General features: G+C 36.5%; 1 protein-coding gene across 1 annotated transcript in view; it reads left to right on the forward strand.

Annotated features, from left to right (window-relative positions):
• UTRN (utrophin) overlaps positions 1–18,371 on the forward strand; it is a 463,318-nt gene that overhangs the window by 169,929 nt on the left and 275,018 nt on the right. The window contains 8 exon segments of the mRNA XM_070733661.1: positions 4,974–5,159; positions 6,049–6,221; positions 8,828–8,978; positions 10,637–10,812; positions 12,812–12,947; positions 13,404–13,553; positions 15,309–15,387; positions 16,874–17,088. Of these exon segments, the coding sequence (XP_070589762.1) occupies positions 4,974–5,159; positions 6,049–6,221; positions 8,828–8,978; positions 10,637–10,812; positions 12,812–12,947; positions 13,404–13,553; positions 15,309–15,387; positions 16,874–17,088 (1,266 nt within the window).

An 18,371-nucleotide genomic window follows, 5' to 3' on the forward strand; every position in this document is an offset into this window, starting at 1 on the left:
CTATTTATACAGGTAATCCTTGATTTACAATAATTCATTTAATGACTATTTGACGTTATAATAACATTGTGATGGTTTTTCACACTTATAACTCTTGTAGCATTCCCATGGTTGCGTGGTCAAAATTCAGATCTTGGCCAACTGATTCATATTTATGATGGTTGTAGTGTCCTGGAATCATGTGATCCCCTTTTGTGACCTTCTGACAAGCAAAGTCGTTCACTTAACAACCATGTTACTAACTTAACAATGATTCAATTAAAGACCGTGGCAAGAAAAATTGTAAAATTGAGCAAAACTCACTTAACAAATGTCTCGCTTAGCAACAAAAAATTTGGGCTCAATTATAGTCAGAAGTCTATTTTTTTTTTTTTTGGATTTTATACCAATGAGTCAGATATTTTGAAAATTTGATTGATTGTACTAGTGATTTAGGAGAGAGATTTCTGCCTACTGAGGATGTTGATAGCTAATTTAAGAAACTCTTTCAATAATTCAAACCTATATACAATGACCTTTCATTTTTTGGTTCTAATGGATCCACTTTTTTCAGATTCTTAGTCTGCCATAGGATTTGTTTTACGTTTATTTATATAATGAGACTTGTGGAACAGTAAGTAATTTTTTGGACAGCTCTGTGTATTAGGCAATCTGTCAAATCCTTTTGCATTACTGGTTATGGAGCTTCATAATTAAATTAATCAATCTCTTTATGACTCTTTGGTAACTTGTAAATCTAAAACCAATTGAAGATGAGGCAAAAGAACGTTCAAATCTCAAAATGAGTTCTGTGTAATATAGAATAATAATGGTCTGCTTGACAATGCATTTTCTTTCCACAAGGCTAATATGAGCTTGGGAAGAAGTGATTTTGATCTACTGATCCTATACTGAATGTTTCTTCCTTCAGTGTTAGTGTTGCTGTACAGATGGCCCAAGAGTCATACTAAAAGCTTAGAAAACTCTCTAACGAATTCCCACATAAGCTGTGATCTTCAAGTATGGTCAAAAAATAATTGGTCTTCAGGGATTTGCACAGTGGGTGTTTAAAATACACTACCCAACTTGGGAGCATCTTTCAGATATGTTGACTTTAACTTTAATAATAATAATAACAATAATAACAATAATAACAATATTAGATTTGTATGCCACCCCTCTCCGAAAAGTCGGGGCGGCAGAATGTGTTAATCAGCATACTCATTGATAAAAATTCTGGGAATTGAAATCCATACAGCTGGCAGATGGAGAAAATCTATCAAGTTTCATTTAAAAAATCATGTTGAAAATCAAACATAACAACGCAAATCCAGCATTTTCTACTTGCATCTTGACATCAAGTGCAAGTATTAAAATTACGAGATTTATGTCATTTTGTCACAATATATATTTTGCTACATAATATAAGTTTTGTTAAATACGCGCTTGAAAATATTCATAGACATGTTTTGCTACTTTTCCCTTCTCCTCCCTCACCCCATGGTTATAGGAGCCATATTTTACAACTTTTATATCAGTTTAGATCCATCTGCAGATCTTTTTAATGCAAAACAAATTGTTAGCTGCTATCTATTGATGTCTTTCTGGATATTGTTCTAAATACTAGAGTAGTTAGTTCCTATGGAAAAAAATGAGGTTGCATTAAATCCCCTTCAAAAGAATAAAGGGATCTGTATTTTGAGATGTAGTATTTATTGGTGTACAGAAAAAAAAAGAATAATTCTTCCAAGAACTATCCACTTTTATCTGGTCTCTGACAACTTTTTTTTTGGCAGGGAGCATCACTCCACAGGTCCTTTAGGGCTACAGTAGGTGAAGTATTATTAAATCCTCCTTTCTTAGGATTGCTAAGAATTGCTTAATGGAAGGGTATGAGATTCTCCATTGATTTGAAGATCAATTACACAAAGTGAGCCTTGTATATACTTTGTTATTCAATAGTTACAAGTACAAAATTAATGAATCAGATAAGGCTCGAACACTGTCCTGATTTCCATTACCACGAAGACCAGGAATGTTCTTTACATTTACAGAAATGTAAAAAATTCATCTGTTAAGCTGAAGTATATGGGAACCCACCCTAAGGTTTAATTTTTATCTTGATATTGCCTAGTTGGAGTTCACATTTTGTCTCTCCCCTCCCCTTCCCCACTCACTGTTGATTACTCATACTTTTCTTTGTTGCAAAAGCATTTTATTTCAAGGGATCTAATAAATTATAGTTTTTCTCTTACATTTTGAATTGAACCTTGACCAAAGTTTTGAGGTTTCTCATTAATCTTCCCTGTTTGCCACCTACATTGTGCCAAACAATTGATCAATATTGCAACTGTCTAAGATTTTGCTACTGGGGATCTTAATGACCTTCATTCTGGAATGGACTCCGACAGTGTAATTCAGAAAACAAATAAATCACTTTTTGTGTGTCAGGATTTGACTGACCCATCTTTTAGAAATGTGCCAATTGGGGATTTTTTAAATCTAGTATATTGCCTCTTATTTTATCTAGCAACCACTTCTACCTAATATGAACTCCTAGCAGGAAAGGTAGGATGCAATTTTAATTAATAGAAGCAGTAACTGTGTGTCTTGTTGAATGAATGACCTTGTGGGATCAGGCTAAGAGCTGTCACCTCCTGCCTTATATTTCCCACAGTAATTAGCCAGATGCTTTGGAAGCCATGACAATTATTGTTTTATCACCAGCATCCGGGAATCCAAATCTACAGTTAGATAAATTTTATAAAGTTTATGCTAATATAAAATTTAGCACTCTGAGATAATAGTATAATGTCATAAAACATAGCTCTCCAAAAATCACACCCTATAAGGAGATAGGGATATGCCACGCTGTAGGAGACATCTTTCAAAGTGCTTCATTTGATATCTAATCCTTTCGTTAGTAGTTATGGCATAGGAGCCCCATAATATTACATTTCCAGTCTGTTCTCATAACCAAATAAGTGATTGACTGGATAGACCACTGGTGAATCAAGTGTTGATCACATTGATATGTGATCTGCTTATTTCAAGTATCACCTCTAGAAACAGAGGTGACAATCTCAAAGATGCTTTTTTTCAAGATGCAACTAGTTCTGAACTCTGAGTTGAAGAAGCTTCTTTGATATGAAGTGAAACATCTTCAAAGAAACAAGAAAATCCAGTTGCCTCTTGAAAAAAAGCATCTTTGAAACCTGGATGACGGAATCTCTATAGACAGAGGGTGGCAATGTTTTAATTATATATTTGTCCTCTTGGAAACAATCAAAAGTTCAAAATCGATATAAAAATTGAAATGAAAACTTAACTAATATTTGCTAGGTCAAAACTTGGGCAGAGTCTGGTAGCAGCTTTTGAACTAACACTTTTATTGAAGGCATAAGCTTTAATTAACTGCAACTCATTTCATCTGTCAGAAGCATGAAGTAGCTTGACTGATGTGTTATTTAAGTACCTTGGAATGGGGAAGCAATGGGAAGACAGGATAGTTATGCAGATGGAGTTCCTTGGCATAAGCTTAAGCCTTAAATAAAAGTGTTGATCTCCAAAGTGCTACTTTTTTTGCTATCGCTTATCCATCAAAACTTTCTATATTTCTTGCTTCAGTCAGGGGCAGGATTGCTATTTGGAATTGCGTGCAAACTTTGAACAATGCATACCAAAGGTATATTGATCAATGAGTTTACATTAGCTTCATGAAAATGTAATATTTTAATGAAATGAAATGAAAGGAAAGGCATATTAAAAAGGAACTTGGCGGTTGTTGTTTTGGTTTTCCTCATGCAGTCATATTGTTACCTATTTAAATAAGAATGGACCCGCATTTATTTGATACTGATGAGAACATTTGTGAAATATATTTAGTTTAATTTTTATATCAATTTATTAGACTATATAACTTTAGCAAATGCACTATTTCAGTAGCAGTAATTCAGTATTAAAAATACACAGTGTTCTTTTGGGATCTAAATAATAAGCTTTATGAGGTTATCTTCCTCATAAATATGCAATGAGTAGTTGGTTCATATACTCTGGATGGAGTTACAAGTGAGAATATACTCCTTGTCCTATGACTATGTACTACAGTATTACGAAAAGCCACTGCAAATTGTGGTATAGGTATCTGGTTAAAGAAAGAAACCTTTAGGTGTAAGCAATGTTGCAATAAATCTCCAACTGCAAAATTTTGAATTAACTAAAGATTATCATGATATAGATATATACTCTATTAAAGTTTGTTGCATGAATCTAAACCAGAAACACATACAGATAACTGATTCAACTGGATTCATTATCTTCTTTATCAACTTAATAATATATATAGAGTACCACAAGTAGATTGTTTCTTCAATGTAGCAATTACAAGCAAAATATAAGCAGCTTCGAATTCAGAGTTCAGAGAGAGAGAGAAAGAAGAGTGCAGAGTGAACTGAGCTGCACCCAGCCTTAAGATTAAGTTTTCAGTTTTGATTCTCTGCACAGACTCGAATGTGCTCCTATTGTCTGACTTAGTTGCTATGCCTATTCATTGGCTGGCCTTGTTAATATGGCTCTCCCAGTTCATGAATATCTTAACATATACATTTCAGGAGAATAAACCGTGCGTAGGCAGGGATAATCCTTTCCTTTTTTACTGCAACTGGAACTATTTAATTAGAAAAGGATATCATGGTTTGATTAGAATATTGTTTTACCATATTATATGCTTGCTTATCTAGTAATTTATGTGTCATATAGTTAAAAGCTAAGCAGAAGGATAAGAGGAATTAATTCATGAGAACACCTGATTTAGTCATAGTGGAAACACTTCCTTGTAATTATAATATAGCATCATCTGAATAATTACTTAATTAAAATAGCATTAAATCTTAAGGTTAGAATATAATGGAAATGCAAATAAATGAATCTTTCTTGTATTTTAATAATGAGGTTGGTTTTAAAAAATTAGTTAACTGAAGTTTATTTTGCTTTAGGCAACTCCACAAAGGATTCAAGGGTCTCAGTCATCAATGACCAGGGAATCTCCATTCCCTGCAGAATACCTGGTTGAAATTAACAAGATTTTGCTGGTTATAGCTGATGCTGAGCTCTTGCTAAATGCTCCAGAACTTCATTCAGCAATCTATGAAGACTTTTCTACTCAAGAAGATTCATTAAAGGTACTAGAACTGAAAATCTAATATTACAATTCAAAATATAAAAGAGCATTAACATTCTTCTCAATAAATGTTTAACACCAGTGCATGGCAGTACATAGATACTTTCTGACTTGAAAAAAACCAAGTTCTGTCTTGGATATGTCTTGAATTATAGGCACCTAGGTCTAATTTTTGTAGAATCATCGGCAATCCTATCACTTGTTAAATTGAGAACATATAAAATATTCCATTTAATAAACTAAAAACACCAGGTCGTTTTAAAAAGTAGTATAAAAATTTGAAAAAGAATGGGAAGAAATTAGATAAAGACCATTGTGAAGTACATTATTAGAAAGTTGTAATGGGCCAGATCAAACAAAATTCACACTTACACTTATTGACATACACATGTTTATAAGGGCTCGCATCCTATAAGACGAAGATTGCATTTACTGGATTTTTCCAGTTCATTACTTATTCCTTATTTGTTTGTTAAATTTATTTTCTTCCTGTCTCACCATGGGGCTTACAATAATAAAATAGAAAACCATTACCATTGTGCATTAGATACATATTATATTGTGTACTCTCTAATCTGGGAGACATAGTTTGGCTTCCAAAATCACTAAGACAATCAATGTTTTTGTTTCTTGAGCAAGCCTTAATGGTCTAGTTTGCTTATAATGTTGAGCTGGAATGGATGGCTTCAGACATCATGCTGAGCCAGAAGTAAACTATTTATGACTTACATGTGTGCATCATTCTAAGCCATGAGCCAAATGATGAAAGATATAAATATATATATATACTGATGTTTGTTGCCTTTTAATCAGGCTCTATTTTTCCAGCCGGCTGTTATCTTTGAGGGGATGCTAATTCTGCTTGTTATTTTTGTTTTACTGTATTACAGAACATAAAAGATATGTTGGATAAATTAGAGGATCAGATTGCAGTTATTCATGAAAAGCAACCTGATGTTATATTAGAGGCATCTGGACCTGAAGCTGTTCAAATAGAAGATTCACTAACCCAGCTTAATGCAGAATGGGATCGAATTAACAGAATGTACAATGACCGCAAATGGTAAGTAAAAGGACTGCCTATATTTTGTACTTACAACTTTGTCGCCAAGAAAATGTGATGAATTATGTCGAAAAGAGAATAAATCAGGTAGTAGCCATTTTGTAGTTCTACTGTCCCTGCAGTATAAGCCAGCTGTGCTATGTTTGGTTGTAAACGGCAACATTTTAAACCATTATTTATAAAATATTGTTTATTTGCAAAAGTTGCTTAGCAAACAACTATGCAAGCTAGCCGGCAGAGAACCAAGAAGTTTTAATTCAGGTGGTACGAGGAAACTATATATTAAATTAAAATGGAAACTATTAATTTATCAATAGTGTGGAATGGAGAAAAACTTGACTCTTTTGTTCTCAACCTCTTTTTCTCTGCAAATTATAAAGAAAATCAGTTCCTGCATCTTAGATATTTCTCTCTATCTCTTTTAGCGCTTGCTGTTTTTTAAAAGAGAAATTCTAGCCAGCTGAGATCTCTGTTTATTAGTATACTTATTAGTATACTATATACTCATATAGTATATGAGCCAATTAATTCACGAGAATCTAGAAATCTGCACAAACATCATGTACATTGCATTTTCAGTCCTGTTTCCTAGAGCTGCACCTATAGAATTGCATCAGTCCCTAGCATCATAATTTGAACTTGTTTTTGGAAAGGGTTCTGTATTATATCACATTTGCTCTTCGTGCGCTGCAGGCATTAGAAAACAATTCTTCCTCGATATTTGCAGACATTTGTGCCGTGATTATATCTGAAGCCCCATCATTCATTTGGAAACTCAAATGATCTTATTAAATTAACAATGAAGTAGGCAAACCTTCCCGTTTTAAAAAGAGAAATTAAACTTCATAGTCAGTTGGTGAAATACAGCAAGCAGATTTCCTAGCTGATTCATTGCAGGATAAGGCAGTTCTTGAATCTCATAAATAATGTATCTTATTTTGCATTATATTTAAAAGTAAGTAGGCTTCTTTAAAGCCAAGACTTTAAAGCCAAGTCTGGTATGAATACGTCTTTTGTAATATGGAAGAATTCTCCTGTCAACTTGGTATACAAAAACAATTTGGTTCAATTGTAACTATACCACACAACTGGGAATAAAAATATATCTCTAAACAATGCCACAGAAAGCTATGCTTTCAATGTAGAATATAAATGCCCTCCTATTTTTCCTCATTAGGAAGATTTTGTTGCAGATTTTGTTGAGGAAAAACTTTTTTTCAGCTGTAATGACCTGAAAATTGTAATGTCTCCCTTTTACCCATGGAGCAGTGGAACAATTAGATGTCTCTAGGCAAGATACCTTTAAGACTTCCCTGCAGCTTCTTCCCCTGTTACACGTTGTTCACTTTCCTCCTATTTTGTTGTTCTATTTTTCCCTTCTTTTCCTTTTCCTTGCGAAGTAATGGACACTCATGACTGGGTGGTGCCCCTGGAATAGAGAATGGAACGATGGCCTACTTCATAGTGTTGCTTATGAAGCTGAAGTAGGGGGATGGATGGAGTAAATACTGGAGTTGTTATATTCACATTCTTACCATCTTCACTAGCTTACGCAGAAATTCTTAGGAAGGAAAGGTCTTCCCCCAAATGAAAAAGGGAAAAGGAAAGCATCTAAGCGTTGAAGCAGTTTCTGCTAATGGTTGGCTGAGCATCACAAAATAATAGGAGGAGGTGGAGGAAGAAGAGGAAAAGCATCTTTATATTTTCTAATAGGTCAGGTGAAAAGTTGTAGTGGAACTATCTGAGTAGCTTGCCGTATCAGGTAGCATTGAGAAGAATATTTCTTTTAGATCTTATGGAGACAGATGAAATGTCTGTTGGCTTTAGTCATGGGCACTTATATCTAATATTTTTTCCTGGAAAAGAGTGGTGGAAGACACACTCAAACATTCTGTTGTTTGACATGTTTGGCATAGTGGAAGGCTTATTCTTTGAAGAAGGATATTATCTCTTCTTGGTGCTTATTGGGATCATCATTTAGTTTTAGCTTTTTTTGCTTGTAAATCTGGCAAATTGCACCAGTGACCTTAAGAGGTTTATGTTTCATGTTTGGCTTCCACTTGGAAAAGTATGCTACATAAATATTCATACAGTCACATATTCAGCAACTCAGTTTCCTTTGAAATTTGGCTGGATGAGAAATGAACAAGGATCAGTTGTATGGCTAAGTTTGTAAAATTGATATTTCCTCCCGGAGTTCCAGTTTATAGAATTAGTTTATTATGATTCATGTGTCCCAGAGTTACAGTTGGTCTGGGTACATTCACTTCAAAGTAGACAAACTGATTTTAAATAGGAATTAAATATTGTAAGTTGACTGTATGATTATGCACTCTCTTTCTGTTTCTTTATGAGTTTGAAATGATAGAAATTATAAATGGATGGATCAAAAGTGTGAATAGTGCTTCCTTTAAAGTTGGGCTTTAAATATCTTTGTTTTCAACACAAATAAACCAAAATAAACTATCTGCCAAGATTGCATCTGTTGTCTTCTACATATGTACAAATTCTATTTTGTAGTCTTACCATTCTGTAGTGCAAAATCATCTTGTTTTACTTCTGAAATACCTTTCACACTTTTCTCCTGTTCTTCTTATTCCATTTAGTAGTTTTGATAAGTCTATAGAGGAGTGGAGACAGTTCCATTGTGATCTGAATGATCTTTCACAGTGGCTAGAAGAAGCAGAAGGATTGCTTGCTGAAGCCCACGCTCCAGATGGCAGCCTGGATATAGAAAAAGCCAGGATACACCAGCAGGTAACTGATTACTGTGTATTAAGTCCAGCACTCTAGTTAGAGCCTTTAATTCTACTGTTGTCAAAGAAGTGGCAATTGTCAGGTTTTGTAATGTTGGCAGCTAGGAGTTGTACAAAGCATTTAAAAGACTGCTGTGCAAAGCCTTCAAAGCTCAGTGCGGTTGCTTCAAAGGTTTGTGTATATATTACATTGATACCACTTTTGTTGAGACTGCCAGTAAATCAAAGGGGCCACCATTGTGCCATCACATTTTACCTGAATGCATTGCTTATCCCTATTAAAACATATAAAGTCAACCTACATGAATTGTATCGAGAAATCATTCGCATAGCTTCCAAAGATGTTGATGAGACGAATATAGTGAATTTAAAAAAGTAAAGAAGCTAGGGGAGAGGGGTGCTATATTAAAAATACTTACTAGCAGGGGTGGGCAGCAGGCAGGACGGGGTGGAACGGAGTTCCACCGGCGGAAATAAAGCTGTGTACGCGGCTCCAGCTGATTGGCGGCAGTCCCTTCCTGGATTACCGGTCTCGGCTCAGCTCTCCTTTTTTCCCCTGGTGCTGCTGCGTCTGTGCTTCTTGCTTTTTTCCTCTTTCCTCCTTCCTGGCCTTGGACGAGCTTCCCTCTCTCCTGCCCAGTTCCCCTCCAGCCTCCCACGGCCACCTCCCGCCTGAGGTGCAAGCAGAAGGCAAGGATGGAAGCGGTGCTGGCAGCATTTATGCTTCTGGCAGCACCCATTCACCTAGCTACCCAGCCTGAGGCAGGGCAGGGGGGGGCAACCCAGGAAGGAGAGCGCGGGAAACGCAAAGCAAATTGTCACTTCAGCGAGTGACACTGGTAAGGTTGTAAGTCAAGGACTTAACAGTTCACTTGAACAATGATGATCTTCAAGCCACTACCACCTGGTGGCATGGTCGGCAAGCCACTCTACCCAGTCACATGACCATTAAGCCACACCCAGAAAATAAGCCACCCCCTTCGTATGGCAGCAAAAATTTTGGCTGCCCGTTACTGGTTACTAGTATTTCAATCCTGTTGTTCTAAAAGCAGGCATTAAATCAAAAGTCTTGCTCCTAGTAGAGACAATTGTATCTTTTTCCTCAAATGAAGCTAAGCACAGGACTTTTATTTTGAGGAGGTTAAGTCTATTTGTGAATGAGTGTGAGAGGGTATTTGTGATAGAGGAGAAGATCTTTGCAATATTAGAAAATACAATTGTAGTCACTGAGAATATTGAAGAGAATATGCACCAGGGATGTCAAACTTAAGGCCCATGGGCCGGATGCGTCACATGTTGGCACTCTCCCCATGTTTTAGCAAAGGGAGAAAGAGTCACGATACGTCACATGATGACAATGTGATGACGCGAGTTTGGCACCCCTGAGATACAGTAAATTGGTTTAGAAGCAAATAGGTAGCCCTTTGAAGAAAGAGATACATGGTGCCCAAGCTAATAATGGTCTTTATAAATAGATAATACTTCTCAGGTTTTTTTTTTTTTAAAACAGTCTCACATAGATCAGGAAAAAAGAGGTCCACTCCAGATGCACGAACAGCAGTTGTCACAAATCCATCTTCTTCCAGCAGAGGTAACGTCTGATATATAGATATTCTGTGTTGGAACTGAAACCGCTATCTGTATATGCATTTCCAACAGGAACTTGAAGAGGGAATCAGCAGCCATAAGCTCATTTTCTCAACACTGAATAGAACAGGAGAGGAAATAATCCAGAAACTCTCCAGTACAGATGGAAACTTTCTGAAAGAAAAATTAGCTGGGCTGCATAAACGCTGGAAAAACATCAATGTTGAAATCATGGAAAGGCAACAAGGGTAAGTGTTGGATTAGAAGCAGTGGAGTTAAATTTCTTTAAAATTTGGAGTGAATTTTCACCAAGAGAAACTTATCATATCTTTATTCTAAAAGGTTTCCTAAGGTAGTCCCTTAAAACAGCTTTATAGCCGTTACTCTAGTATGCACTCTCCAGAAGCACTCTGTGAAGGAGATGGATGGTTTCTAAATGTGATACATTTAAATCAAATATATAACATAGTATAGCATAGTGTATCATCATATATCATATATATATATATATCATATATCATATAATTTGCACTGTATTGGCATCCTTCAGTCTTGAAAGACCATGGTATCATGCTCTGGATTCCCCATAATATATATGTATCATATAATATATCATATCAATATATCAACATTGATATTCTATATAATGTATAACACATTTATTTTATATTTTCCATGCTTTGGAATCTGAATTAATTATTAACTTACATGATTTTTTTTTTGGTTTACTTTGGTTTTTCAACTGAAGAAAAGTATTCTGAAATTGCATTTTATTAATTATTATTGGAAATTTCTGAGTACTTTTTAGTAGGCAGGTGGTTAATAAGTTTGAAGATAAGTTTCTATCCAAAATAAACAAAATCCAACTAAAAACAAATTTTACATTAAAATAAAATGTTACGGCAAGTATTTATTTATTTATTGGATTTGTATGCCGCCCCTTTCCAGAGACTCGGGGCGGCTAACAGCGACAATAAAACAGTGTACAATAGTAATTTGGCATTGATGATTAAAAATCAATTAATATAAAAACCAAACATACATACATACATACCATGCATAGAATTGTAAAGGCCTAGGGGGAAAGAGGATCTCAATTCCCCCATGCCTGGCGGCAGAGGTGGGTTTTAAGTTGTTTACGAAAGGCAAGGAGGGTGGGGGCAGTTCTAATCTCTGGGGGGAGTTGGTTCCAGAGGGCCGGGGCCGCCACAGAGAAGGCTCTTCCCCTGGGTCCCGCCAGGCGACATTGCTTAGTTGACGGGACCCGGAGAAGATCCACTCTGTGGGACCTAACTGGTCGCTGGGATTCGTGCAGCAGAAGGCGGTCCCTGAGGTAATCTGGTCCGGTGCCATGAAGGGCTTTATAGGTCATAACCAACACTTTGAATTGTGACCGGAAACTGATCGGCAACCAATGCAGATTGCGGAGTGTTGGTGTAACATGGGCATATTTGGGAAAGCCCATGATTGCTCTCGCAGCTGCATTCTGCACGATCTGAAGTTTCCGAACATTTTTCAAAGGTAGCCCCATGTAGAGAGCGTTACAGTAGTCAAGCCTCGAGGTGATGAGGGCATGATGGAAAATGCTGGAAAACATTGACATTCAAAACTATTTCCTTCTCAAAACCTAAACGATACCCGCTATAAAGTCCATTTCTTCTATACATTGTCATATTCATATTTAGTAATATCAAAACTATATTAATCTAGCTAGTGTGGTGTAGTAGTTAAGGCACCACACCAGGAAACTGAGTTCTAGGCATGAGAGCAACTGGGTGATTGCAGACCAGTTACTCTTTCTCAGTCCAATTTACCTCACAGGGTATTGTTGTGGAGAAAATAGGAAGAGGAAAAAATATTAGGTATGCTCACTATATTAAGTTATTATAAAAATGTTAAAGGCCTGGTGTAAAGAGCAATGTGTCAATTCATTGAATTTTTCTATCAGGAAATAAGTCAATGTTTTCATAAGACTACAAAGTATTGCAGAGAAAAAAATATTTTAAAGACTAAATACTACATTTGAGGACTTTTTTGTATGAAATCACCATTCTGGATAAGAAATTGAATCAAATTATGAAATTTGTGTCATTAAGGCATATTGTTCATTCCATCTTGTTTTTAATATTGTTCTGTATCCTTTCTAGGCCGCTTAGTAAATTATAAGAAGGAATATTTTGCTTTCATATCTATTTTAATATTTATAGTGATTTTGTTTAATATTCTACCTTGGGGTTTTTGATTCAGACTGAAAGGAAAAAATCAGCAATTAATAGACTTCATAAGAAAACTAGAAGAAATTAGTTGCTGGATGGAAAATGTAGAAAATTCCCTGGATGAGAAACCTGCAATCAGTCATGAAGAGAATTTACAAGAATTAAAGGCAAGTAGCATTTAAAAATATTTTATTTAAGCATGTTATTAATGATATTATGTTACTTTTTGTTGTTGTTGTTGTATAATATTAGGACTTCTCAGTGTCTGTAGGTGTAACATTGGATTAAAAGCATAATCTATACATTTCATACATAAACATGATTTCGATATACTTGCTAAACTATATTTTTTTCTATTTTAGCTTAATGTCTTGTGTTACGATGCATAAAATTATGGTTTATTTTGTAATCTGTTCATGATACTAAATATTGGTTGATTATGTTTTACAGCCATAGAACCTGGAACTTGTTTCAAAATAAATTCTTCATTGCATTTTTGTTGGCAAAAGCACTTAATGTGATTTTTTTTTTGGTGCTCTTAGAATTTGAAGCATATTGTTTGTACCGATTATAAGAGATAACCAATTTTTAATGAATATGTGATGCTGTCTTTACTCATTTAGGGTCTGATTAAGGAAATGAATGTACAAGGAGAGAAACTTAAGTGGCTAAATGGAAAAGAAGCTGAAGTACTTTCAAATACAAGCATTGGGCCTCAGGAAAGGGACAATATTTCTAATAGATTGAAGACCCTGAATATTAAATGGAAGAAGGTATACATTTTAATCTGTGTGCATTAAATATTGTTCCTTTAGTTGTGTTCATGCAATATAGTTGTGACTATTGGATAGAACTGGATAACTTATTTGATAAAGTTAATGTTAAAATTCTTAGTGAAATTTTCATTGTTTTAAATTTAGAGTAATGATAATTCATGATTTGTGTACAGTACAACATATGTGTTCAGATGGAGCTATCTTTAAAAATAGCTCATTCTATTTTATGATTGTATATTTCCACAGTGTTCAGTTTTTATATTACATTTCTCCAACTGTCCTTTGAAGTTCAGATAAAATTTCGGTTCCCAAAGCCTTCCTTCCTTCCTTCCTTCCTTCCTTCAGAATCACACCCACAAAACTTTGGCATTGCTATAAGATTGAAACATAAAAACATAGAAGATTGACGGCAGAAAAAGACCTCATGGTCCATCTAGTCTGCCCTTATACCATTTCCTGTATTTTATTTTAGGATGGATGTATGTTTATTCCAGGCATGTTTAAATTCAGTTACTGTGGATTTACCAACCACATCTGCTGGAAGTTTGTTCCAAGCATCTACTACTCTTTCAGTAAAATAATATTTTCTCACGTTGCTTCTGATCTTTCCCCCAACTAACCTCAGATTGTGCCCCCTTGTTCTTGTGTTCACTTTCCCATTAAAAATGCTTCCCTCCCTCGATCATGTTACCCCTTTCCCTTCTGTCCTCCAGAATATACAGTTTGAGTTCATTAAGTCTTTCCTGATAAGTTTTATGCTCAAGACCTTCCACCATTTTTGTAGCCTGTCTTTGGACCTGTTCAATTTTATCAATATCTTTTTGTGGGTGAGGTCTCCAGAACTGAACACAGTATTCCAAATGTGGTCTCACCAGCGCTCTATATAGCGGGATCACAACCTCCCTCTTCCTTCTTGTTATATTTCCCTAGTTCCCTTGCAGGAAAAATGAAAACCCAACAGGCAGAAAGAATATTTGTTTTGGGAATTTCATTAAAGTGCTTAGCCACAGAAGAAAATAGTGTCAATGATTGATGCCATATTAAGGGACCCATAGAGCTTCCAAAGATCTCCCAACCCCTTTCAGGACCAATTGCAAAACCCTTGATCTTTTGTAGGCTGTTTAGTGATATATTACTTGTCCTGCCCACAATTTTTTAAATTAATTTTTATTTACATATATAAATACATAATGACAATACAAAAATGATACAAACACATAGAATTAAAAACATAATAGAAGCGGGCAAGTGTGCAACAGGTCTGTATAGTGGTTTGAACTATATACATTTTCTATAGCCTATTATAGATAATAATCTGAAAAACTTATTTATTAACAAAAAATACAAGAAAAAAGAGAAGCCAAAAAAAAAGAAAAGAAAAACCAAGTAATAGTCTTAATTATTACACATAACTTTATCTTCTATATATAATAGACTTGCACCAGGTAAGTTTCTTTTGCATAGTTAAAGGTTTAAGGTTTGTTGGGCGGGTATATTCTTTTTTCAAGTCAATGGTAAAATAGATCCCAGCAATTATAGAATTGAGATTCCTCATTGTTTCTTAATTCTAATGTTAATTTAACCATTTCTGCACACATTCTGTAATTTTCTCCAGCATTTGCTCCTCCTCTGGCATTTCTTCGTTTTTCCACATTTGAGTGAAAGCCCACAATTTTCTGTAGTTGTTTAATATTGTAGAACGATACCTATGACCTTTTGAATATAAAAGTTATTTTCTCTCCCCAACACTAGGTGTTCAAGGAGGCACCCACCAGGTTGAGAGAACTAGAAGGGTATGTTCATCAGCATCATCTTGTGCCAAAGTCCTCTGGTAAGTCTTGAGCAGAAAATGATCTCTTTGGAGAAACATTTAGGCATATTTTTATTATCTTAGTAAAATTTAAAATAGATAAAGAAGCAGATGTGTTAGATCTGTTTATTTTGATCTTGAAGGAAAATAATACTTTTATTTTAAAAGAGCATAAAATGTATTTTGAAAAATGCATTTGTAATCAGTAGTGGGTTCCTACCGGTACAGTTGACGCCATCGTACTGGTAGAGAAAATTGAGCTTTGTGAACAGCTCTGTGTCTCTAGCATGTGTGTGTGTGTCTCATTCGAACGCATGCACGTACATGCCGAAGATGTGGATATGTGCAGCACATTGGTAGTGGTGGGAGCGGCACTACTGCCTGCTTGTAATGTATTCGCTTAACAAGAGAAACTAGTTTGTTGTTTCACTTTTTGAAAATTAGCACTTGTGTGCTTTTCCATTTGTATGATTTAGAGCAGTGGTCCCCAATGTTTTTTCCACCAGGGACCAGTTTCAGCAAGACAATTTTTCTATGGCCCAGTGGGGGTGGAAAGGGGCGTGGTTGGGGGCGGGATTAAGCATGGGGGTGCTGGTCCTCCCCGCCCCTCTTTCCCGCCATCATCCTGTGGCCGGCAGAACCTGCCTCCCAAGCCCTCTTGCCCAGCGGGAGCTAAGCGCTGGAGAGAGGGGGTCAGGCTGGCCCTCCTGCCTGCCCCCAGCCAAAAATGCAAAAGCACCCCGCGGCAGAAGCCAAAAGAGGCTTGAGCCTCTCGGTCCTTCCCGCCCCTCTGTCCCATCCATCGTCCTGTGGCCAGCAGAACCTGCCTCCCGAGGCCTCTTGCCTGGCGGGAGGTGAAGCGCTGGAGGGAGGGGGTGGCCGCATGAGGGCCGGCAGCTGCTGACTCCACGGACCGGTGCAACATGCCCCGCGGCCAGGTACTGGTCCGCGGCCCGGTGGTTGGGGACCCCTGATTTAGAGGATCAGGAAGTAAATATCGCTTATGAAAATCAATGGCGTTTCTTCGACTGCGAAATGCACATTTTCAATTATTCCTTCCCCCACCCAATAGTAAATTAAGATTAGCAGCAGGTTGTAGGCTTACCCTCGTTGATAGCTTACTGCTGACTTAGTGTTTGAATGTTTCAGGACTGTTTTGAGGGTGGTAATCAGAGAGTGAATTTCTCTCACCTCGCTAAGCTGTCAAAGATTTGAGATTTTGCAGAAAAAAAATGACAGCAGCAATCTTTCTAGTACTGTTATGTATCTAGAGGTTAGATTAAATGATGAATTGGAGTCTCTTTAGACATATGGAAATAAGCTATTTTTTAAGTTCTATCTCTAACAGTAAAGTCCTGACAGTTTTAAACTGTTAGTATAGAATAGAGATACAAGAGGACTAATATGAACTACAAGAGGTATTGTGGTTATTTGCTTTTTCAATGTGAATACATGCTAGATAATAAGTACAAATTGAAATATCAACTCAATTATGTTGGTTGTTTAGGTTTTCCTGTTCTTCAAACAACAGTGCTTGTATCTTCTGCCTCAGAAAACGTGGCACAGATTCAGCATCATTTGGAAATCTCAACACCTGCTGATTTGGATCAGACTACGACAGAATTGGCTGACTGGCTAGCATTGATCGACCAGATGCTGAAGTCCAATATAGTTACTGTTGGAAATATTGAAGAAATCAATCTGATGATTGCACGCATGAAAGTATGTGAAGCTCTGAACTGTAGTTTTGGAAAGCCTCACTGAATATTCTGTTAATCCCTTTCCCTGTGTTTTTTTTTTTTTGCAAATTGTTGTTCAGTAAAATTCTGTTCGTAAAATTCAAACATTTCACAATTACTGAAAATAATTCCAAAGAAGAATAAGGATTAGAGCATTCTTCTGCTTGTCAGGGTTCCAAGTTTTGGAACTTCAGTGTTGCCACTGTTTACTTTTGGTAGAGTCAAGATTTTAGTGGCATCAATGACTAATCAGAAAAACTGAATGCCTTTTTTGAATGTTCGCCCAATTTTGTAAATTATTGCTTTGTTTTTCTTGTTTGAATCCTTCTTGCCCAAGAACATATTTTAAAGCAACTGGCAGGGAATTCAGTGGAATTTCCCCATTCTTGCTCCTGAGGCTTAAATCCATTTCATAGCAGCAGAAGAATATTTTGTGTGCACTTTCTCTGATCGCATATCATCCATACTCAGTTAAGATACAGGAGTGCTGTCTTTTTTTTCTGCCCCAAGGAAACTTCTGTGGAACATTGATAGAGGAAAATGGGCCATGCTTCACTGAGTCAGGCTGAGCATAAATTTGCTCACTGAAGGAGGTGCACACAGCTTTGCTTGATCAGGAATGTGCACATTTACTATTAGTTTTCATAAGAAGCCCAGGAAACCTATAATGCATCTTAGAATACCTATTTAAGATCCCCACCACACCCAGTAGCAGTACAATATAAGAAATTGGATGCCAGTGTTCCAGTAAGTGTTGGTTATGACCTATAAAGCCCTTCATGGCACTGGACTAGATTATCTCAGGGACCGCCTTCTGCTGCACGAATCCCAGCAACCAGTTAGGTCCCACAGAGTGGGTCTTCTCCAAGTCCCGTCAACCAAACAATGCTGCTTGGCGGGACCCAGGGGAAGAGCCTTCTCTGTGGCGGCCCCGGCCCTCTGGAACCAACTCCCCCCCCAGAGATTAGAATTGCCCCCACTGTCCTTGCCTTTCGTAAGCTACTTAAAACCCACCTCTGCCGCCAGGCATGGGGGAATTGAGATAATCTTTCCCCCTAGGCCCTTACAATTTTATGCATGGTACGTCTGTATGTATGTTTGGTTTTTATAATAATGAGTTTTTAATTGTTTTTAGTATTGGATTATTATTGTATGCTGTCTTGTTATTGCTGTTAGCCGCCCCGAGTCTTCGGAGAGGGGCGGCATTCAAATCCAATAAATAAAATAAATAAAAAATAAGTACCCCCAACAAAACTAGACTGATGG

This window comes from Erythrolamprus reginae, chromosome 1, assembly GCF_031021105.1.
Source record: "Erythrolamprus reginae isolate rEryReg1 chromosome 1, rEryReg1.hap1, whole genome shotgun sequence".
Lineage (NCBI taxonomy): Eukaryota > Metazoa > Chordata > Lepidosauria > Squamata > Dipsadidae > Erythrolamprus > Erythrolamprus reginae.